General features: G+C 36.1%; 1 protein-coding gene across 11 annotated transcripts in view; it reads left to right on the forward strand.

The window, feature by feature from the left end:
• CUNH9orf84 (chromosome unknown C9orf84 homolog) overlaps positions 1-20080 on the forward strand; it is a 45888-nt gene extending 25808 nt beyond the window's left edge. For 5 of the 11 annotated variants that reach the window (XM_017816474.1, XM_017816476.1, XM_017816479.1 and 2 more), the window contains 16 exons: positions 548-673; positions 1599-1775; positions 2728-2835; positions 4462-4649; positions 6136-6208; positions 7646-7718; positions 8293-8477; positions 8998-9103; positions 10723-10834; positions 11790-11911; positions 12848-12941; positions 13928-14059; positions 15371-15520; positions 16373-16538; positions 16757-17311; positions 19756-20080. In XM_017816474.1, coding sequence (XP_017671963.1) covers positions 548-673; positions 1599-1775; positions 2728-2835; positions 4462-4649; positions 6136-6208; positions 7646-7718; positions 8293-8477; positions 8998-9103; positions 10723-10834; positions 11790-11911; positions 12848-12941; positions 13928-14059; positions 15371-15520; positions 16373-16538; positions 16757-17311; positions 19756-19856 — 2468 coding nt within the window. In that variant the 3' untranslated portion in view covers positions 19857-20080. The remainder of the gene's footprint in view (positions 1-547; positions 674-1598; positions 1776-2727; positions 2836-4461; positions 4650-6135; positions 6209-7645; positions 7719-8292; positions 8478-8997; positions 9104-10722; positions 10835-11789; positions 11912-12847; positions 12942-13927; positions 14060-15370; positions 15521-16372; positions 16539-16756; positions 17312-19755) is intronic. The other 6 variants (XM_017816475.1, XM_017816477.1, XM_017816478.1 and 3 more) reach the window with 6 other exon arrangements.
• The last annotated feature ends 3516 nt before the right edge of the window (positions 20081-23596 follow it).

The following is a 23596-nucleotide window of genomic DNA, read 5'->3' on the forward strand; positions in this document are numbered from 1 at the left end:
TATTAACAAGTTGCAAAAGATAGCTGGAAGATGGTAGAAAATTATTTTCCTTTTTCTTTTTTTTTTACTATTTGCATCTTCCATGTTTTTTGTGGATGGCTTACAGTATCTAATCTTTTCTGAGGTATTTTTCATAATTTGAGCTCCTTGTGGTCAGCGGTGTCTTTCCTCTCATATGTGTTTTTTCCCCATATAGAGGCATATGATCTTTCTTATGAATCTGTATTATAGAGCTGTAGGACCAGCACCTTAATTTTCCCGGCTCTGTTTCTCTGCCCTAAGGAAGACTGTCTTGATAATGCCTGACTTCTTGGGCTGTGAAGGCAGATAGGGCCTAATCTCCTTTTGTGTCTCAATGTTTTTCCCATACTGTGTAAGCGCATGAAAACAGGAAAGAATTCATGAGGAGAAAATGCATACGTCATAGAAACTATTTAAATTGAAAGTATTTTTGCATGTAGAGTTATTTATTGAACAGTTTTCTTATTTACTGAGCTGGGTTTGTGATATTTGTGTCTAAATATCCACTTGTGGTTTAATAATTCAGTGCTACAACCTGAAGAACAGCATGCGCATGTTCACAAAGAGGATGACTCTGTTTGTGAGATTGTAAAAACAGAGGAAAAAACCCAAGAAAATGAAGATGGTATCACAGTCAATATTCAAGCATCAGGTATACTATTTTTGGATATGCTTTTTTTTTCCATATGAAGATAAGGGTCAAACTCCGAGGTAACAAGTGACAGGACCAGAGGAAATGGCCTCAAGCTGTGCTAGAGTAGCTTTAGATTGGATCTTGGGAAAATGTCTTCATTGAAAGGATGGTTAGGTATTGGAACTGCCTGCCCAGGGAAATGGTGGAATCACCATTCCTGCAAGTGTTCAAATAAAGTGTGGCTGTGGCACTTGGGCACATGGTTTAGTGGTGAACATGGTGGTTCTGAGTTAACAGTTGAACTTGATGATCCTAACAATTCTATGGGTCTATACAGCATTGCAATATAATTTTATATTAAATAGTACTGCTCAAAAAAATGCATAAATTATTAGGCTTAGTCTCTGCTCCTTGTGACTGGAAACATGGGAGTGTCTTTCACAGAACCAGTAAAAGAGTACAGCAGTATTTTCATCTGTTTCCATCTGAGACGGGAATCATAGCTATAAGCTTATTTTTTAATTCTGTTTTTCTAATAAATTTTGAAGCAAGACTCCTTTAATGCAACCAGAGGAAAAAAATTAGGCTTTTCTGCAGTCAAAACAAAAATTATCATTTTGAAAATGACTACAATGTAAAAGCAGGCTGTAGAACAATGGAATAGCAGTACAATTTCAGTGTGAGTCTCAGGAGTAAAAAATCCTAATTTTTCATCATGGAGTTTGGTCACTTTATGAAATGCATGGAACAGCATGGATGCCTGCCATGAAGATTGGCTTAGTTCTACCACTCAGGAAGTTCCACGGAGAGCAACTCTTCTTCCATCAGTGTTGCAGCTTTCATGAAGAAGTCAGTGTTGTTAGTGTTTTCTGGGTCCTTGGACTATTCTTGTCCAATAATAGTTTATGAAACCAAACTTTGCTATCATGTTTTGTTTATGCAGAAAGCCAGTGCCAGGCATACTGCCTCTTGGAAGAAGCAGCCATTCCTGTACTAAAAGATTTGACGCATCTGGGTGTACTTGCCTCTGTAAATTGGAGCTTTGACAGTGTTAAGTTTGATCATACAAGGTTTTTCTTAAAACAGCAAGAGAAAGTAGTATGCGATAATTTTGAACAAGGTATGTCTTTTAAAAAGCATCTCTGGGTTTTTTTCTTCTTTAAAACTAATACAGATATAATTGGTGACCCAAGGTTCAAAATGCTTGATAAATTAATGATAAAACTATTAATAGTTTGTCTGATAGAGTTACAGTATTTGATTTCCTCTTTTAGTTCCAAAATATTGTCTCCTAGTTGTTCAACATTGCATTTATTAACCTCAATATTACAATACAAAAAAGCACTCTAATGGAATTTAATTTTAAAATATTTTCTGTATGCTTCAGAAATGTTGCCTCTACAGCAAAAAACACTTAATATTTTTTCATGCTAGTTTTTAAAATTGAAAGTTGTCATGTGTTTTTGTTGTTTCTTTTCTTTTAGTAGCTATATTTCATCCCACCTGCATGATGCAAAATGCTAATGCCCATGTTAGAAATGACAAGGAAAAAAAGTCCATACTGATTTGGTTTCTTGGAAAGAGTTCTGAAATGTTTGGAAAACAGGGTAGATGGAGTTACAGTGCTGTTGAAAAATTTAGTGATTTCACTAGTTGGATGAGGAAATAGTAATGTGAACAGCTGGGTTTGTATCATGGACCAAAAGATGGGAAATGTATCAGTACTCATGTATATTTAGATTCCCTTACTAAAATCAGTAAGCAGTGTGGTTTTAATGGCACTGCCAAGGGTACTGTTATCCCCTACTCCAGCAAGCATCATCTGTCCCTACACACCTCTCAAAAACACTTCCCTGTGTGCCACTTGCTCTGGATCAGATGGCATTGGAGATGTTATATCAAAAGCTGTTTGCCAAGTTCACCAGATCTGAGCTTTGAAGGTTGTCTGTGTTTAAGTGTGTTTAATGAAACTTCTGAGATACCCGGATCTTTTAAACTGATTATGTGTGTACAGTGAGATTTCTGAAATTTTACACAGACCACAACCACACCTCAGTCTTCTATTTGTAAAGGTAAAATAGATGAGAAGGAGATCATGCTGTTCAGACATGCTGCTCTGGTACATCTGCTGGTGACAGTTCGAGATCTGCTATTGTCATGCGGCTTCGACACAGCACTAGGTTTGTTTTCGGTAGTAGATAATGATACCCGGAAGCCCAAAGCTCTGTGTGTGTGTTCTGCAGTCTGTCCTTCATGTTTGTAGCTGTGATTCCTTGCCATCACTGTGTACACTCTGTTCATGACTAATATACCTCTGTTTATGTTATTCCGTTAGTTTGTCAAAGAAACATTCTTATGAATTTCTACATATATTATGTGTTGTATCTCAGAATGACAAATTCTCATTGCAATCTCTGTGTGAAACTGAGAAATATGCAAAAATGGCAGGTCCCTTTTTATTTACAATCTGTCTTATGTGAGTCTGGAGCACTTTCCATCTAAAAATATTCTTAGGCTCCTTGGAAATTAGGTATTTAAATATGAGGGCATTTTAAGCAAAATCTGAAATATTATCTAATGTATCATAAGGTATGGAGTTTGAAGTTATAACTTAACTTACACAGCTTTTTTTTGAGCTTTTCTGGTCCTATGCTATTCAGATTTGGAATATGAAAATCCATTGTAATCCAGTTTAATGCCTGAAATGATAATGCTGAGCTTTTCAAATTGTCATAGTTGTGCATTGTGAATTATCAGATACCTCTATCAAAATAGATCAATAAAGAGCTGAAGTCAGCATTTATGAACGCCTTTAGGAAAGTCAGGCTCCCTCTGTCTTTATAGCAGTAAAGGTGGTACAGAGCATTTAACTTCACTCGGTCTGAATTCCTTAATGGACAGTATTTCCTTAAAATTGATGTAAAATGGAAAACATTTGCCATAAGTGAAACTGTAGGGAAAATAAATTATTTTGCATTTCCTTAAATATTTCTAGCAGTAGAAGAGTAGGAAATAAAAACAGAATGCGTAAATAAATAAAATCCCAAGCAAAGTTATTTTCTACAATTACTATAAACAACGTAAGAGGGTGGAAGGAAAACAAATGAGCAGTTTATTGTAGCAGAAGCACTCCTAGATGATATTTCAGAATTACAAAGCACCTGTGTTTCCAAACCCCAGCAACAGCTGACACAGGAAACTGTACAAGTAAAAAAGATCTGGGAAAAAACTTAGAAAAATGGAGCCTGGTTCTGAGTAGGCCCTATAGTCTTCAGTACAGGTCTTCTTGTGGTTTTGTGCTGTGCTGTGCAATTCATCACACAGTTACCTCAGATGTATGCATTTTCGAATAACCCCATCATTGTTCACCAATTGTATACAGAAGACACCATTCAGAGTTGAGAACTAGTTGTGATAGTTTGAAGAGCGGTAAACACACAGGACAAGTGAAGCTTTGGACAGTGATGGCAGAAATACTGTTGTTATTTAGTATAAACTATGTAGATTAGTTAAATATAACAGTGCTGCTGCCTGCTTCTGCAGCCATAGAATGTCATATTGAATAATTCTAGCTGAAGTCATATGGTCTATGGATACTAGAGAAAGTATTGGCAGTTTTACAAAATCCATTTACATACCTGCTTACTGGAAATATTATCCCTCCATTTTGGCAAGCCATTGAATTTTCATCTGCTTTTGGGCCAGATACCCTTCATATAGATTTTAAATTGATGTGCAGATTAAGCACCATGCTTGACAATTATCTTTTGTTGCTGCAATTGCTTCTTTTGTTGCTTTACTGACAGGTTATTTGTCCAAGGCAAAGGATATCTATAAAAACATCTTAGAATCCTGTTTGAATAACATCTGGAGGCAGTTGAAGATCGTACAGTACAGCAGCCAGAAAAAGCATGAAACAAATCCCAAAATAACAGCTCTTCAGTGTGAAATGTTAAATTGGATGAAAAGTTATGGAGAGAAACACAGTGTTAAGGTTAGCAATGTAACCAATTTCTCTAAGCAAACAAAACTGTTCCAGACTGTGTGAATATTTATAACACCATCTTTTAACAAGAGCTGGTTTATGGGGAAAAAAAAGTCTAATAATTACCTTTCCAATTCATACTATCTGTTAAATTAGGGTAATATAAATTTTAAGACCTCTGTCAGGAGCACTGCAGGTTTCTGTTGGATCAAATCTCCCCTTGTTGTATGCCTGAGATAACATGCATATGAATTTTAACATTGCCAGGACTTCATGTCACTGCAGGTGGTTTTGTTTCCCTGGTAAGTATATTGAGTCACATCAGTTACTGAAAATTATATATAACCTTTTATTTGAAGGCCAGTGACCAGTGGGGTTCCCCAGGGCTCAGTTTTAGGACCAGTGCTCTTATATATGTTAATATATGGTCTAGATGCAGGAATCAAAAGTACATGAATTGAGTTTACCGATGATATGAAATTAGGGGGAGCTGTGAACTCCCTTGATGGCAGATAGGCTTTACAGAAAAATCAGGATAGACTAGAGAGCTAGACAATCATCAGTTGTATGAAATATAACAAGAGCAAGTGCCAGATTCTCCACCAGGAATGGGGCAATGCTGGTTATACATACAAAATGGTAGAGGAGAGGCTGGAATGCAGCCCTATGGAAAGAGACTCAGGCATCCAAGTCTATGGCAAGTTGAATCTGAGTCAGCAGCACCCTGGCAGCCGGAAGGGCCAACCATGTCTGAGGGGGCATCAGGCAAAGCATCACCAGCTGGTTGAGGGAGAGGATTGTCCCACTCTGCTCTGCGCTGGGGCGGCCTCACCTTGAATATTGTGGCAATTTTGGGCATCACAATATAAGGAGGACATCAAACTTGTGTGTTTTGTGTGTCCAGAGGAGGATGACCAAGACAGTGAAAGGCCTCAAGGGCAAGACTTAGAAGGAGCAGCTGAGGTCACTTGGCTCATTCAGCCTGGGGAAGAAAAGGCTGAAGGGTGACCCCATCGCAGTCTACACCTTCTTCAAGGGGGGCAGTGGAGGAGGAGGTGCTGATCTCCTCCCTCTCATGACCAGCAATAGGACATGAGGAACTGGAATGAAGCTGCTTCAGAGGAAGTTCAAATTGGACATTAGGTAAAAGGTTCTTCACTGGGAGAGTGGTATCCCCTGTAACAGACTCCTAGGGAAGTGGTCAGAGCACCAAGCCTGTCCAAGTTCAAGAAGCATTTGGACAATGCTTTTAGTCATATGGCTTTGTTTTAGGTAGTGCTTTGAGGAGCAGGGATTTGGACTCAATGATCCTTACGGGTCCCTTCCAACTTAAGGTATTCTATGGTTGTCGTTCTGGAAAGCTCCAAGGTTTCTATTTAATCACCTGTTTAATCAGTCTCATGCTTTCTGTGCAAAGGAGAAAGAAAGATGTATGCAGGCTGAAAGAATAATTTTTTTATTATTACTGGAGTTTCTTCTACTTGTCTTCTTACAGATACTAATCATTATAAGAATGGACTCGGAAAGAGAAAAAGCAGCCCTCATTCACCCGTTATCTAGAGTAGATGGTAAATAATTATTTTAATATGTATTTTTAAAAGAAAAAATGGCTGTTATTCTGTGGTTTGCTGCATTCCTCTTTGAAAGCTTCGTGAAGGTGTTTCTTCCTTTTCTCCTCATCGGAAACCTTTCTATGTATTTGTCTCACTGTTTAATGTTTCCTAACTCTTCCATCAGCCATTTTTTCTGTCTTTTAGTTTTATTTTCTCCTCGTTAAAGGTTCTGATATAATGTTTTCTTTTGCAGCAGAATGTTAGTTCATCTGTCAAGTCAAAAATTTCTTTAACAGAACACAAAAGAGCTGTGGACAGCCCATTGTCTAATTACATTTGCATCTGTTGTCTTGATCAGATTGTTTCATTCTTTTTAGCTGATTGGTCACAAGCTTTCTTCCTTGCAAGTTATTTAAGAGCAATTAGAATTTAGAAGTCCTAACTAAACTCCCCAGCATAAAACCTTGAATGAGTAGTTAGTTATAGATCATACTTTTCCTTATTTCGCTCATCTGGTTTGCTAATTTGTTAAATATGTCAGCATAAGCTCTAGTGATCTGTTGAACTCAAGGTAAAAAAATACTGTTTCCAATATCCCATCTCCCCACTGATACAAGCAATGCTTTCATCTGTTCGACATTTTACCTTTGAGTAATTTTTGCACAAGCTTGTTCAGTGTCACAAATTCAGCTGGTAAACCAAACGTGTTTCAGGAAAATTGTTATTTGAGCCTGTACTTATGTTTAGAGCAAGCCACAGATTTCTTTCATATTGTTTTTTAAAATCCATTTTCATAAATCCTTCTTGCAGGAACCTTATCAAGTGTCATGTACTGTAATTGTTCTTTTGCCTTTAAAAATAAAGCTAAATTTCCTGTGCTTTTAAAAGAAGAAAGCCTGTCTTTTAGAATGTTTTGAAAGGGAGGAGGCATGTTCACAATGCTTTTACTAATAATAATATTTAATGAAAAGTGTTTTATTTGTTTTAAGATCTTAAGGCTTGATTGCAAACCCAGATCAATCCAGCTAACTACACTTCTGAAGAGAGACACTTGTGTTATACCAACATTCCTTCTTAGATACATCTTCCAGTTATACTTGTAAAATTTAAAATGTATAGAAGGTGTAAAGAAATTTAACTTATAAAGGGGCAAAGGTGCTTCCTTTTGCATTAGCATTTAATTTTTCATTTTAAGGTAGTAGAGTTGTGAGTTTGTGAGACGTGAAACCTTTTTTCATTACTTCTTCCTTGGGTTCCAAGACAGAAGTTTTCAAATCATTATACCCAATGGTACAATACAAACTGAAATTGTATGGAACTTCATCACAAAAGACAATGTAATACGTAAAATTTCAATAACCTATGTTGTTCCGCATTTGCTGCTTACTGCTGTGCATTGATTCATACTCACAGAGGCTCATTTATTTCATCAAGGGTTTCATTCTTTTTAAGCAGGTTTAAAAGCTGTGGATTTGAATTCTGAGAAAAAAGGAACTCTTTTAGCTTGTAAAGATATCATAAACAAGTAAGTAAAATTCTTGATTTTTGAGAACAGACTCTCTAGTCAGGACTAAGGTCAGTGAAACTTAAGTTACCTTTGTTCATTTCATGGGACTTTCCAGTCTGGAGTAAAGTTTACGGAGTATATACCTACACCTTCATTTTTATTTTGTCCACACTCTAGCAAAATGCTTAGTGAGGCTCAAAGGTTCTTTTAGAGAACAAAAAATGGCATATTTCTAACCTTTTATTTTGTCTTGCATGTTTTAGAGAAACTTGATCAGAGAAATATAATTTTTTGCATGTTTTAGAAAAAGGTGGTAAAGGGGCATAAGGGTAAAATTGAAAAATTATGACATTATGGGAAAATATGAATAGTTCAAGAAGATGACTAGAATGGGAGAACTACAGCTTTTAATTTTTTAATTGATTTTTAAAGAAGTTAGAGTTTTAGGTAAGGGAAGGGTAAATTTTTTTTTGTAAAAAATATTCTTCACTTTAAACAGTCATAATTTATCAAAGTAAAATTTAGTTTATTTTGTTCTGAGGGTACTTTTTCCTGAACTTAACTTTATTAATATTTTGTTGAATTTTTTAAGCCTTAGTAGATATTCCTGCATTATTGTACATAATCAGCAAATTGGAGCTGACTTCCCTTGGTCCCACTTCTCATTAGTAATGGAATATGATTATTCTGAAGATTCTTGCTGGAAAAATCTGTGCAAAAATCTGAATGTTGCTTACATGACTTTTAAAACTACCTTCCCTGAAACAATACAAATGGGTAAGTGCTCTCCAGAATTGTAACCAACAGTTAGGCTGGCATATGAAAGAAAACATTTTCTGTTCCCTAAAATGCTACATTGATGTGCCTGTGGAAGAGAATGAGTAATAAGTTATGAAGGCTACTGCTAAGTAAACAGAGCTGGTTTATCTATGCAGCAAGATAGGAAGGTGTTTTTATTCAAGTGTAAGCCTAGTTTTGGCCAAGATGTAGTAGTACATGATGGTTTATAAGGCAGCTGTGCCAAGGTCATAGGTTGTTTACAGTTACTACAAGCTGTGTCCACCCTTCCTCATCCTAAGGGAATGTTGTAGTTCTAAAGAAATCTGGATGAAAGCCTAATTTCAAAGAGATTCAGAAGAGTTTAATTTCGGTGGGGGGGAAAAAAACCTATGATGGAATCACTTTATTGGGGATGAATAAAAGCTTTGTTTTAAAAGTTATGTCTATTTAAATATCTAAATGTATCTTTAGTTTTTTGCTCAGGAAACTATTATCTTACATATACAAAATGTTTTAGGGAATCACAGCGATTCTTTTCTTCTGGAAGTGCAGATTCCATATGTATTTCTGACAACTGAAGGGCTTCTTAATATGCCAGATATTCTTCAGCTTTTTGAATGCAAGTGAGTGAAAATCACCTATTTAATCATATTGACTATTTATTTTTCAGTTTCCAGGACATGTATCTTGTCCCACTGTGTCATGTATTAGCCATCTACTTGGCTATCAGATACATTTCTGCAATTACACTACTAGCATTTTAAGATGTAAGAAGATAGCTTTTCTGCTAAAGCTGATAGCTTAATTTTGGAGATTCACACAGATGTCAACCAGAATGAAATTATTTAATTTGTTTATTGTTATAATGAACTGGTACTTTTAATAAAAACAACTCTTTTAATTTCCTACTTTTCCCTGAAAATTGTAATATTATCTAAAACATTTTACTTTAGTGCTTCTTGGTGCTTGGAAGACTTTATATTTAATTCTTCATAAAAATTGCTGTTGAATTTTTTTTGCTTCTTAACTACTGGATCTATGCTAAAAAAGCAAAATGGACAAAAATAAAACATCTCATTTTCTGATGCTTAACAGCCTTTGGGAGAGGCTAAGTTCAAAACAAGGCTAATTTATTCCTAAAATTCAGATCCAATATTCACTTAATTTTCAATACTCTGTAACCTGTACAAAAATTGTCATGGTTGTCAATCATTGTACTTCTGCATTATTTACTTTTACATAATTTTCTTGAATTTTGCTTCCACAGTTATAAATACCTGATAAAGGTACCTTTTCTCATGTGAGGGGAAAGTAAAAAAAGAAAGAAAGGACAAGGCACCAGAGCAGCAGTATCTCTTAAACATAGTGACAGAGATATGGGTGGTTGATTTCACCACATTGTTGCAGAGACATGCCAGTTTTGATCTTTGCTGTATCCATGAGTCAGCTGTGGAGTCATTTTTGAGCTGTGTCTAATTACAGTTCAGTAGGGGGAAAAATATATATATCTTTGACATTTAAAATTTGAACATATGATCTGACATGCTTTTAAACTCTGACTTGTTCATATTCTCCATTCAGCCTGGCCATAAGCTAAATAGCTAGGAATGCTGTTTGGTACTTTTACTCTTTGTAGCACTGACAGAGTAGTTAAATAGGTGAGCAAAGAGCAATACTGTTTCACAAAAAGTAATAATTTGCTTTTTCATGCTGGCAGATTAAGATTCAGGTCTCCTGTGTTTCCTAATGAAACATAACAGGAGGCTGTGCTGCTGACAGCTCTCAGTCACTCAGAAAAATTTAGGATCATACCAATGGCAGTCAGGGAGTTTTCACTCAGTTTGCTTTCCCTGTGCTGCACCATCATGAAAGGAAGAAAAGAAATTAAATATACAAATGTAGTAAAAAGGAGTTTCTAAGTACATATCTTGATTTATCTATCTGAGTTTCTGTATTACGTCTTTTTTTTTTGTAAACTCAAAGGCTGTACATGGTCATATTTGATGCAGTTAGCAACCTAATTGAATTAATCCAGTAATATTTCATTAAATCACTGCTACATTGGTGTACATTGTTTGTGTCTTAAAGTGAACTGACCATTTGAGAAAGATCAATGTATGAAAAGACTGTTAAGTGTCTAAGTTAAAAAATTGTATTAAGAGGTATATGTTACTGATTTCCTTTAAGAAAAATATATTATTTCACTTGACTGAGTTTTAATAAAATAATTTTAAATCTTCAGATACAACATTACCTTTGTGGAAAGAACCAGTAGTTACTCCTTAAGGCTCTTTGGAAGTATAGATCGATATGTGGTGTTGACAATAGATGAATGTACTGCTATCTTTTTGCAGGTACAAAATGAAACTACTGTGTGCAATTTTTGTTATGTGTTGGGTCACTTCTAAGCTATATGTGCAGGCTTCTAGCACAGCTTTTCTTCCTCATAATCATATATAATCCATGCATTGTTTCACATCACAAATTATTTCCAAATTCATTAAGTCCAAAAGTCTGTCTGTGCTAGTTTGACTAGTTTGAAATGTTCTCCATTTCTTCACAGAAGTGTAACTTTTGACCTGTGATTTGATTGTATTAAATGCAGTTAAAGGATGCATACATGACAATAGGGTTGTATAAAGAAATTTTGTAATGACCAGTTAAATGTATTTGTGGCTATAATCTCTCACCAGTGTGCATGTTAATTCCTCCCATTTCAGATTGTTATCCGAATTAGTCTAGAGAGTAATTTGTCCTACTGTTAAAAAATAATGGTTTAAACAATAACATACTACTTAAATTCTGGTATGAAGGAAGACATTGCTTTTCATGTAGAAGAACTGCTTCTGAAAGACATATAAATAATAAAATAATCAATTAGTATTGCAAGCACAACACAGACATTCCTACATGCTATTGAAATTAGTGATGGTGTACTTTATATAATTAGTGTAGGTATAATATGATTTGTATAGGTTAAGTACTTCAGAGGTTTATATTAGTATTTTGCATTATTAAAGTTTACAAAAATCTTAACATCCCAAAAAAGTCAGTGGCAGTGTTTCCTTTTTACAGAAAGAAAGAAGGGCCATGAAGCAGTAAATCAGCTTTTTAAGGGTCAAACAAAATAAAAGTTGGGAATGCTAGCTAATTCTCCCAATCCCATCTGTGTCCTTAATGCTTACATTATTTAGCTGTATTTATGTTTCATCTAACTTCTCCATAATATAGCAATGCACATTACAAGCTTGGGACAGCCATGGTAGTGTATTTATTTGCTTTTTACTTTTCATTTAAATTCTGTGGTAGAATGTGGAAGAACTTAATAATGAGAATTCCTGTGACACTTTAGTATCGAGGCTGATGGCATTATCACTCCAATACACATGCTGTTGGATTGTTTTCTATTCCAGAGAGAGATTGAGTTTAGAGTAAGTTATGAAATTCTTTTTGTTATCTTGGTATTTTTAAAACAAACTTATCAGTAAAGGAAGCTGCTTACTTGAACCAGTTGATACACTTTGAACTTCCCTGTAGGAAAACATTTCTTCTTAGAACAATATGAATATTCTGAATTCATACTTCTAGAGAGCTTTGGACTTTTCACTCAGTTACAGTGTTGCCATGGTCCTACTGAAAAACTCAGTGACATGACAAAAGTAGTACTTATCACTGGAGACCCCAAAAAAGTTAGCAAGTATGTTTTTTATTTGTTAGGATATTTTTAGTCTTACAAGAGAGATAAAGAAATGGTTGTTATAAAATAACAGGCATTACTAATGCAAGGTGTATTCCAAATCAGGAGGTCCAGAATTTTCATGAGACTAAGGATATGAAGCAGAGGAATTATTCTTTGTAACTTTGAAGTAAATTAACCCCTACAAATGCACAGTTATGAATTACTGTGTTAGCATCACTGTGTATCATTTGCAACAGGGAAACATTCTGCAAGTGTTCTTCCTATGCATCCGTAGTTCTTTTGCTATGGAAGCACGCCTTTTGTTGATATAGTTCATAAGCATTCCTTTATTATCTCTTTTTTTCTATAAGCAAGTGTTAATTTTCCCATGCATCACCATTCCTCTCTGTATGTTTTCTCTCCAGTGTCTCTGATCTGCAGACCTTTTGCTTCAGGCTGGACTTGCTTTGTTGTGGGCTGACTCCATTTTCTTCCTCACAGTCCATCCTTCAGCACTGAGTCCCTTAATGCATCCTAATTTTCCTCTCACAAATATTAATGCTCCAACTGTACTAGTATTCTAAAATCCTGGAAATGAAATGGACATTTATTGAGTCATGTATCAAATCTTTTGGAATTATTACATGTGCATATTAAATGTTAATGGTCCAGTAAAACTCTTTTACAGGTACAGTCTCAAGGGAGATACTCTGCTTAACCTTGTCTTACTTTATGCCACTCTAATTGAGCTTACACAGAAGTCAGAAGAGTTTGAAGTGAAGGTAATTTTTTTCTGTTTTAATCTTCACTGATATGATATTTCTAGAGAGCTCATACAAGTATTCATTCTACATCAAAAACATAAAATAGCTCAAAATTACTAAAATAAGAGAGAGGACCTTAATTCAGTGCTGCTAAAATCACTGAAAAGACTGTTGACTGCAATACAAGTTAAGTGAGATTCAAATAGCAGTTGAAGGTCTTTTAATGGCTAAGAGTAAAACAGTGTGATTATAATTTAATAAATTATAATTTAATAAATTATTAGAATATAGATTAATCCTGCTTATGTCTTAATTTGAATTTTCAGCTCAGTATTATGTTACAGATGTAAAAGAAGAAAAAAAAGTCTAATTTTCTAGTTTGCCTTTTTTATGTGACCAAACAAATTAATTTTTTTTTAATAAATCAGAAAACGTAGTATATAGAATAATCAACATTAAAAAATGGGGCAGAAGTTTCATTCAGCTTACAAAGTTGATGTTGGTAACTTATATTTTTGAATGAAGTAATACCTTTTTAGGCCCTTTTTCACTTATTTGCATATTAAATTTCATATAAAATTTACCTGAGTGAATGAAACTTCCAGAGAGGACAAAGCTTTTTTCACGCCGTGTACACAGCAGTGTAGTTTGTGTGGAAATTACACCTTCAAAGTGTTACATATCTTCTTAAATTGTATTAGGCATCTCAGAATAGCTTGTTCTTTTAGGAACTCAAACCCAGAAAATTGATCACATATAAAAACCCTATAGGATAAGTTAATTTCACCTACATAGGATTTGCATAAATAAGGAGTGTCATTTGTAGCCAGGCTAGTGGTCAGAGGTTGGAGTTCCTCTGCATGATAGGCATGGATCAGGTTTAATTACTCCACATTACCAGCTGTTGTGTTCAGGTCATCTTTGGTTGCCACCTCAACTTCTGTAGCAAATTAAGCCAATCCTTACTACAAGTTTTAACCAAAAATATTATGCATCATCTTTAGGTAGTTCTTACGCCGGGGATTGAAGAGACGGCACTGGTAATTCGTCAGATTGCTGACAACATTTTGATAGCGTCTAATATCAGTCCTCATGAGTGGCTGGACAAATCCTGGCTTTCTGTCTTGCCATCTGAGGTTTGCTTATCTCCCCATGAATTTACAGTTTTCTTCCTGTTTCTCAGACTCATTAAATTCTAGGCTTTTTTTGTTGTTCTCTTAAAATATATTATTAAAATAACCATTATTATGTATCTATACGCACACGTATTTTGTATATATGTGTGTATATATATGTATATATATAATGTTTCTGTCATCCTTGCCAGCACAATTAGATGCAACCTGGACTTTCCGTGACTTTCACAACCTGTAGAGAAGTTTATCCTCCACATTCGTCTGCCAGTTTGTACAGTTCTCCAGTTATAAGCACTAAGTTTAAAAAACTACCCAGATTGTAAAAGATGAACATACAATGGCTAACTTGGGCAGGAAGCCAAACTCATCAGTGGTGATCCATTACCAAAGTCAATGGCATTGCCTGCCTTGCTTTAATACCAGATAGTAGACATTTGTTTAACTTCTCATTCAGTAGGCGATATTGTGTATTTACAGTAAATGCTGGAACAGGCCCATCAGTGATGATCTTTAACTTGTATAGTAAGGTTTTCAAATTAAACATATGGATTTGTTCATTTTATGTAAAAGCTTTGAACTCTCATGAAGCTTAGATCGTTCTTGGCTTTTGCAAAATTCAGAAGCATAATAAAGCAGATATTGGCATGGCCTTTCAAGTGTGGGATATTGGATTATAGGTTTTCCAATTTAGAGATGAAGGATACTGTTAAAAAACTGAGAGGAGTCATTGTATTTTGTCTCTGTTAAGGATATTTGATCCTGTCATCTGTTGAGCACAGAGCTTTGTGAAAGTCAGGAACTGGAAGCTGAAATTTATAACAGGCTACTGCTCTGAGCTTGCTGCCCTGTGTGTGACATTCACCCTCCCCCTGACAACTCCTGCTTTTGGCACCTGTTCCATTGCTCTTTACAGATACAACTTTTGTAAAACAAAACCAGTTTTGTCACTTTATCTTGCTGTAGCTAATTCCCATTAAAATGGAGAATTAATGGTAAATCTGGTAATGCATTTTCAAGTCAAGTTTACACGGTTCTCTGGTTTTATCCTTCAGAAAATAAATGTCTTCAGACTGTGCTTGCTTTTTGTCAAACTGTTATGCAGAACTTACTCTGTTTCAGAAATCATACTCTGTTACTTTTGTAGTAAAAAAAGGCAGTTGTAATTGGACTGTAAAAGTTCACAGTTTGAAAGCTCTATTTCGATGATACACTGTATGACCTGTTCATAAAAATGTGATTTTACAGAAAAAGAAAAAAAAGAGATAAACATTTTGTCAGATATCAATCTAACAAAATAATTTCCATTTCCAGACAGAGAAATGCCTGCTTACTTTTCCATGTATCAACCCTCTGGTTGCTCAGTTCATGTTAAAGAAAGGATCTTCATTGAATAGGTTGTTTCTTGCAAGCTTTGATCAACTGCAGGAACTTCTGCCAGAGGTTCCAAAAAAAGTTTTAAAGGTTGGCAAAAATTATTTTATGTATTAGATCAATCTTTTTTGCACTGTTGTAATATGTGGTTGTTTGGGGTTTTTTTAATCTGAAAATACATGCGCATTTCCTGGTATCATTTAAAAATTAATTATACACTTTAGCATGTCATTCATGTCTAAAATGTTGTTAAAAATTCTTTCCCTCCCTCCCTCTCTTTTACACAATGACAAAACTACCACTTACAAATTCATAGAACTAAGCATTTGACAGAGCCCTGAATGTTAAGATGAAGAATTATGTGTTCCTACTGTTTCAGTTGGGCCAAGTTTGGGAAAAATATAGACTGATTATAGTCAGCTAATTAGATAAAAAATGCACTTATCTTATTATTCAAGAAAATGATGAGGGACACAGTTTATTTAAGGTGAAGCATTCAGTTAAGGTGAAGGAGCAAGTGAACAGATATTTGGACACTGAATATGGAATTATTATTGTAATAACTCTATATATGTGAAGCCATGTTTATTGACTGGGAAAAAAAAAAAACCTGAAAAACATCTCAGTTAAATTCCTCTGTGATGTATGATAGGAGCCAATCCATTGCAGACATTGCTTCCTACAGTCCTGGTCTAATGAAAGAGAATAAACTACACTAAGACACTGGTTTTCCTGTGTTTCAAAACAGAGACTATTACTTACCCTGTTTATAGATTTAAGGCAGTGGCACATTGTCTACTGTACATGCCTCTCCTGTATTGGTTCAAATAAACAAAAGCTTATACATCTTAGGATCTTAACAACTGGTTTAACTTTTCATATTTGACAGATGTAGACAGGTATTATAAATATTCCTCAATTATCTATTCCTCATTGTTTCAGCATTTTAGTGACATGATGTCTTCATACAGCCTAAATGTTGGTCCACTAGAAAAAACAGTGCAAGGTGCATCACAGCCAGAAAACCAGAATGACCTCAACACAATCTGTCCTGATTATAAACAAAATCAGGCTTTAGAGCTGCTTGATAAGACCCTGAACAGCACAGGTAATATCTTGAATTGCTAGAAAAATGTTTCCTTTGAAACCAAGTGAAAAATCTGAGTGCATTAGAATCTTTGTCTTCTAAGCATGGTAAAGCCAGTTATTCTGAGGAGACAGACTGCAATCAGAATACTCAATGGCATCTTGGTTTCCTGTAAAATGTAGAGAAATAAGCTAATTTTTCATTCTCCAAACAAAATGCTTCAAATTTTTCTCTACCAGGAACATCTCATATGGATTCTGAAGCCTTAATTCCTCCATTGAATCACTGTAAGAGTTTTTTAAAGTCTGATCTTCCAAGCTGTATGCAAAAGAATGTGTGTTCTTCAGACGTAATTACAAGGAGGAAGCAGAATTTATTTGCTGTATCAAAGGACTGTGAAGATTTTGCCCATCTAGATGTTACAAATTCTCTTCATGTTCAAAGACAACCATTCAGGATACAGGATGGCTCTGATCCTTCTTCTAAAGACTCTGAAAAAGAGGATTTCTTTGCAACTTTCAATGTCTGTGAACCTCAGGAAAGCTCTAAGAGTTTTCTAGAAGAATTTAGAGATACATTTAAAATCCCTGAAATTCAGATTGACCAGGCCCCATGGAATGACTCTTCATCCACAGGCCCATGTAATTCATTTGCGTGTGATGGTTTCCTCTCTGACTTCTTTGTTGACACGGATGAGCTTCAAAATCTGAATTTTAACCAACTAGGTAGAGAATCTAAAGGAAAGAGAAAAAAAAGGCCTCCATTCTTATGGACAAAAGAAAAAAATAAAACAGGTATGTCCAAAGCAAGCAGAATTTGCTGAAATTCTGTTTGTAACTCAACTGGAAAGTTGTAAGGAGTATTGGTAAGACTATCTTTTCTATTTTCTTCAAATAATTGTTAAAACCAATCCAACCCAACAGTTACATGTTTCCTTTGCTAAAACTTACTTGGATATGTATTTCTTCTGTGATAAAAGGTTCCTAAACAGGTTCTGTTTTGAGCATAAAGAATATTTAAGAAAAAAAGCACAAACAAAAAACCAAACAAACCAAACAAACTAGAATTGTGTTACTGCTGGTTTTTTCCCCTGGTAAAATATTGAGAAATGTAGTTCTCCAGTATTGTAAGATTCAGATTCTTCTCTCTTTGACAGTGCCTGAAATATGGATAATGAACATGCCAGAATTATTTTTAAAGTTATGGGAAAGATTCTTTTGTAAACATAGATTTGGACAAAAGGGTGAACAAAAGACTCTAAAGTATATAGACTCTATAGGAAAAAAAAGAGATTTGGCAAATTGAGGGAGTGAAATTCAGATACTGCTGATGGCTGTGTTTTGCTGTTGATGCTAATGGAGTAAAAATGGCACTCTGAAAATTTTCTGAGTTTGTTTCATACAGTTCCCTTATTCTTGGAATACTTTTTTAGCTAATTTCTCCAGGGCTAAACTCTCCACTTGAAATCATTCCAAAGCATATTTCTTCAATATAGTGTGTACTTCAAAACTTTGTTTACTCTGGAAGTATGTGCCGTCCTTATACAAAATATTAATTTTCCATAGTTTTGTTATCCCTTGTTTATTTTATTGAATATAGTTAGCTTGAAACGTTTTTTGATAAGCCATAATATGTAGCCATGGAGTCTTACAAGTAAGAAAGCATCACTAGTCCCTGTCAGATTATGTATTGCTGTATCATTTATTGTAGTATTTTTTCAAATGGAGTCAGCCCACAACAAAGGTGTCACATTCTTTTAAAAATCTAAGCTTGTTAAGTAAAGTGCCTAACTCCTAGTACAGATGACTTAATTATGATTTCTCTGTTGCTGCCTGTCATTAAATCTTTTGGTGGAATATGAAGGTCACCACAGCATTAAAATATTTTCACTAATTAGATCAGACTCATTCATGAAACAATAAGCAACTAATTTAAATTACTCTGTTTCATGGACTGCTTAAGGTAATTATGACAGTAAAGGAAGGAAAAGTTAATTGGATATGGTGAACTTTTAATATTCAGCCTATATAAATGTAAATTTTCACACAGAAACTCTGAACAGACCTGTTGCCTCTCCTTTGGGATTAAAATTGAGACCTGTAGCATTGCTGAGTAGTTAACAAGTATTTCAGTAACCTGTAACTGGCATTGATAGCATAAAATAGTAAATACAGTATTTTCAGTAGAGATCAGGGCAGATTCTTCTGGTACCACATTTTACAGTATTCTGAAAGCACTGTGATCTCCAACTGATAAGCCTTCTGTAATATTGCCCAGTAAGGCAAAGGTAATTAAAAAAAAAAATTTAAAAAAAAAGTGATTTTTCGTTTAGATTTTGGAAGAATAGGCTTATTCTACTTTATAATTCACTAACTAGGGGAAAAATAAGCATACTAAATAGTTTTGCATGCTATCACAAAAAAAAAAAATTAAAACCCGTTGTTTGGGTTCACTCTCCCCCTTAAGAGAGTGAAAGTCTCTGAAGGCTCAAATTTGATAAATGTAAAATCCCACATTTAAAAAATATGTGAAGAGTAAAGTTAAAAAGACACATGTCCCAGGCTTTGAATCAAGCTCTCATTAAACCACAGACAATTAATGACACCATGTCAAGCCAGTATTTCTACTGGAACAGATTAAATCCTTAGGTCAGTGTTAGAGTTTTCCGACAATATTTTTTGTGAAGACCAAACAGAATTTTCTTACAGTAACTTGTTTCGAATAAGCAACTTCTCAAATACTTTATTGTAAAAGAACTTGAATATTAACAATGTAAGTAGTTTTTTTAAACAACTTAGGAACATGAACATAAATGGTTAAAAAGAATTCACTTTCAACAATTACCGAATATACTGAGTGTAACATTAATGAAAGAGAAATAAGCATTAAAATCTTTTCTGAAATACTGTTGTTAGGCATAGTGTAGGTTGATTTATTTATTTTTGTATAAGTTCTTTATACATACTATATATGAATATATTCTTATTATGGGATGATATGCATAAAATTGTTCAGTAGAAGTAAATAGTAGTTAATATTAATCTGTACATATTTTATTTTATGGCATTTGATACTTTTCATAGAAAGGGTGCTGGTTAAAGCTGGTCTGTTACTGCTTCTGAGAAACACAGTTAAGTCTGCTGAAGTTAAGTCGAACACATATGAAACACATAGTTAAGTTATGTGTTGTATTTGTAGTTTATCATGGGGCTTTTTTTCTCCTCTACTTCTTTTCCAGATTCAGGATTTCCAGAAATACCAGAGTTCAAAAAGAGGAGACTGACATATGAAAGAGTTCCTGGAAGAAATGACGGACAAACACGTCTTAAATTCTTTTGAATGGAATGGGGATTTGCATATTACATTTATTTTTTTAAATTCCTGAAGTCTTTGAAGGGAAGTAGATTAATTTTTATTGTTGGTAATTTTTAGAAAGAAATTAGGATTTGAGAATCCTTACTAGTTCAGGATTCTTTTGTCTGTTTTTAAAGTTTTACTAAACAAACTAGTTCCTTGAAGCTTGAGAATTACTGCTTCTTTGTTTGTTCTCAGGGGTGGTATAAAGGTACTTTATCACTCTTCACATAAAAAATAAAATATGAATGGAAAAAAAACAGATGCTGAAGCTCCTGGTGTTTTCAATTCACCTATGTTTGCTCCCTGAGCATGCAGCTTTTCAAATGTAAAAATAGGTTGGATCTGCCAGAATCTCCAGGCTTCTCATAAAGTCTCAAGAAATTTCTTGCACCTAGATCTGTGACTCTTTATAGTTGTCTTTTGGGTTCAGATCCACTTCTTCCTTCTGCCAGCTCCTTTAGGAACCATGTGATAAGTTCCTGAACTTTTTAAATCACAATTAAACTACAGGAAAAACCTGTATGTTTCATGGACAGCATTTGAAGGATGTGTTGAAATTTAGCATGCTCATAGATTTGATTCAGGGAACTATGCTGTGACCCTCACTTTCTGCATAACCTGGTGGAGGCTATTTGTTGTCATCTATGTTTTTGAGCCTTCTAGAATGCATTGGCAAGTAGGGAGCTGAGAGTCATCTGGGAGGCATTTCCAGATACTGTAGGCTACAACTAGAAGGGGTGAGAGATAAGGAAAAAAAGCTATCTGAACTGTGAGCTACAGAAGAGCATAGGATAGTGTCCAAACCCTCCTTTCCATCAAAAGATTTGGCAACAAAACTGGAAATATGTATGGGAGCAATGGTAGACAGTAGCTCCATTCTGCTGCAGGAATGCATACACAGTTTGCACGGGCGTGCCTGCCAGCTCCAGGATGTCTCTGTCTGATCAGTGGCCTTCAGCTGAGATGAGGTTTCAAACCCACAAACCCTTTTAAGCTTGATGCAGTAACAGAAAGTGTGTGGGGGGAAATAATAAAGAAAATAAAAACCCACTACGTTTATGGTTTATGCTTGCAGTTAAATACTTATTTGACATTAAGCACATATTCACTGTATGGATAAATGAAAAAAGGGCTTAAGGGAGAAAGTGTTGGTCTCTCAGAGAAAATAGATTGCTGATTTTTAACTGAATTCTTAAAAGCTATGATGACAGCACTAATCACAATTTTAGTTCACAGTAATATCCCCATATTATTTGTACCCAGATTATTTGCAAGACTTTAGAAAATACCTTTCACGGGTGATAATATAAAAAGATTTCTAGTAAAATTGCAACCAAGCCAGCGTTTCCCTGAATAAGATGAAGACTTATATAAAAATTGCAGTTTGCTTACTATTTCTGGCCCATTTTTGTGGTCATCTGACCTAACCATTTTCTGTCTTTTGCATCATGGTCTGACTCTGTTTTTTAAAATTACCTCCCAGTTTGCGAGAACCAGGAATCTCTTCTTTTAAAGTGCAGCTCTACAAAGTCTCAGTCACAGAAGACCACAGCTGGAGAAAATTATAGCTGCCAGTACCAAGCTATGTATTTATGTCTTCCTTTCCCACAGGCAAGGGCTGACACCAGAACTTTCACATGAACAGTTGTGAAAGAGTAGCTTAGATAATCTATAGGTTACTTTGAAAACAAAGACATGTTGTCTACATTAAATAAGAAAATTCAAATGCTGTCTGCATTAAGTTTCATTAGGTAGAAAAAATGTCAGTGTACAGTTAATTTAAGGGCAATGTAGTGGAAAATAAGGAAAAATGTTTGCAATGACTGATTGCTTTACTGTATTTGTTTATGACAAATCTCAATTTCTCACAGATATGGACACATTGACAAATTTATCAAATATGACATTCTTCCCCCTCGTCAATTTAATGTAGAGTAAAATTACTATGGCACTACAAAGATGCGCTCCCCTCTCCCCCCCCCCCGAAGTATCTATAACTAAGAATTAGAAAGCAACTAATTCTTACACCAAAACATGCAATACAGAACCTAATCACCAGTCCTCCATCAGCAGGTAGGGACATTCCATTCCTGGAACAAGTTCGTAAACTTTTTATGACCAGGCAGGTGGCACCTGTAGGTGTCTTGCTGATAGACTGAGGGAGAGGACAGTGAGCAAAGGGGGTCTTGTGGTTCCTGTGAGGCACTTAGTGTACAGATGTGTGCACTCACAGTGTGCTTTACTGGGGGCATCCTGTGGAACCTGTTGCCATCAGATGGTGTGAAGGCCTCTGTGCAGCAGACGGCCCTCTTGGATGGGCTTTGGTAAAGCCTGTGAAGGGAGCTAAGATGCTGCCCGCAGCTCTCCACCCCACTGCAGATTAGACCTGTTAAAGCAGAGGCAGCAAAATGCAATGCTTGTCCTGGTCTAAGGCATCGCAGTGTTGAGTTCAGCACAGTAATGCAAACCGAGGTACACTAACAGCTGTCCTGTAGACTGGGTAGGTAAGAGACAACCTGTTCTGCTGCCTACAGAAGCAGACAGCTGCCCAGGCTCATTTGTCAGGTTCCTTGGTTACACCTAGAAAAGGGGACCTGCAAAAGCTGAGCCGCTAAGATGCTGCCTTATCTACCCAGCACAAAATGACCAGCAGTGGCGTACTTCATCACACTGATTCCCAACACAAAGAGCCTCAATGCCAACTAATCCCACTCTGGAGCTCCTTCTGACACTCAACTTTTGTCACAGCACATGGCCTGGGAGGGCAGAGGTGGCACTGCTGTTAATCCTCTCCCTGCTTGTACCCAGCAGCTCAGCTGCACACTGCCCTGAGAGCAAAGGGGTGCAGCAACCACACTCCTCTGGAGAGGCTGGAATCCGTTTCTGAGGAATAACCACCATGCTCAGAGGAACATCGTGGGGGAATGGGGTCTTTCTATCCACCACTGGTGCAAGACATTGATGCAGCCAGGATCTGCAGTGTGCTCACAGTGGTGCTCCTCTAACGCGTGCTGACTGTGGTGCTCCCGCTGAAAAGAGACCACGTGGAACTGGGCAGGGCAGCCAAGAGACAATAGCGGCTGACTGGCTGTCCAGCAGCTCTCTGCTGCACATTGTGATTTGGCTACTCCTTATGCCAGCTCAGCAGCCACTCCAGAACTTGAGCTAAGCCAGGAGGTGTGTGCAGCAGTGGGAGGGGGATGGGGGTGGGGAGAGAAACAGATGTGAGAATGAGGGGAGATGTCAGGAGGTAAAAGAAATAGGAAAGACTTGCCAGGGAGGGAGTGGCCAGCACCCAGGTGATGGCTGTCCCAGGCCTGTTGAAGCATATGCTCATCAGTACCTTTGACTTTAGCATTTTGACCCCTGATTGCCCCTGTGCAAGCGAGATTAACCGTGCTTTCTCTGGACCTCAGCAGTGCATACCTGTGTCAAGTACTAGAAGAAAACCGCCATATTCAAATAGCCTGCTGTGAAAGGAAGCCAGAGCAAAGAAAACCTCTTAAGGAGGGAGGTTCTCTCAAGAGAATGTGTATTTAGAGGCACAATACATATTGGCAGTATTACAGCTCTTACGTTGGTGTCTTTCTGCAGGACAGCAAGCATGAAAATCTTTTGACAGACATCAGCCTAGAGGACACCTGCTGCCCCATTTCAGTTCACATTCATGAACATTAAGTACTCAGAGTTCTTCCTTACAGTTTCAAGACGTGTAAGTGAGC

This window comes from Lepidothrix coronata, unplaced genomic scaffold (genome assembly GCF_001604755.1).
Source record: "Lepidothrix coronata isolate B3197 unplaced genomic scaffold, Lepidothrix_coronata-1.0 Scaffold55, whole genome shotgun sequence".
Taxonomy (NCBI): domain Eukaryota; kingdom Metazoa; phylum Chordata; class Aves; order Passeriformes; family Pipridae; genus Lepidothrix; species Lepidothrix coronata.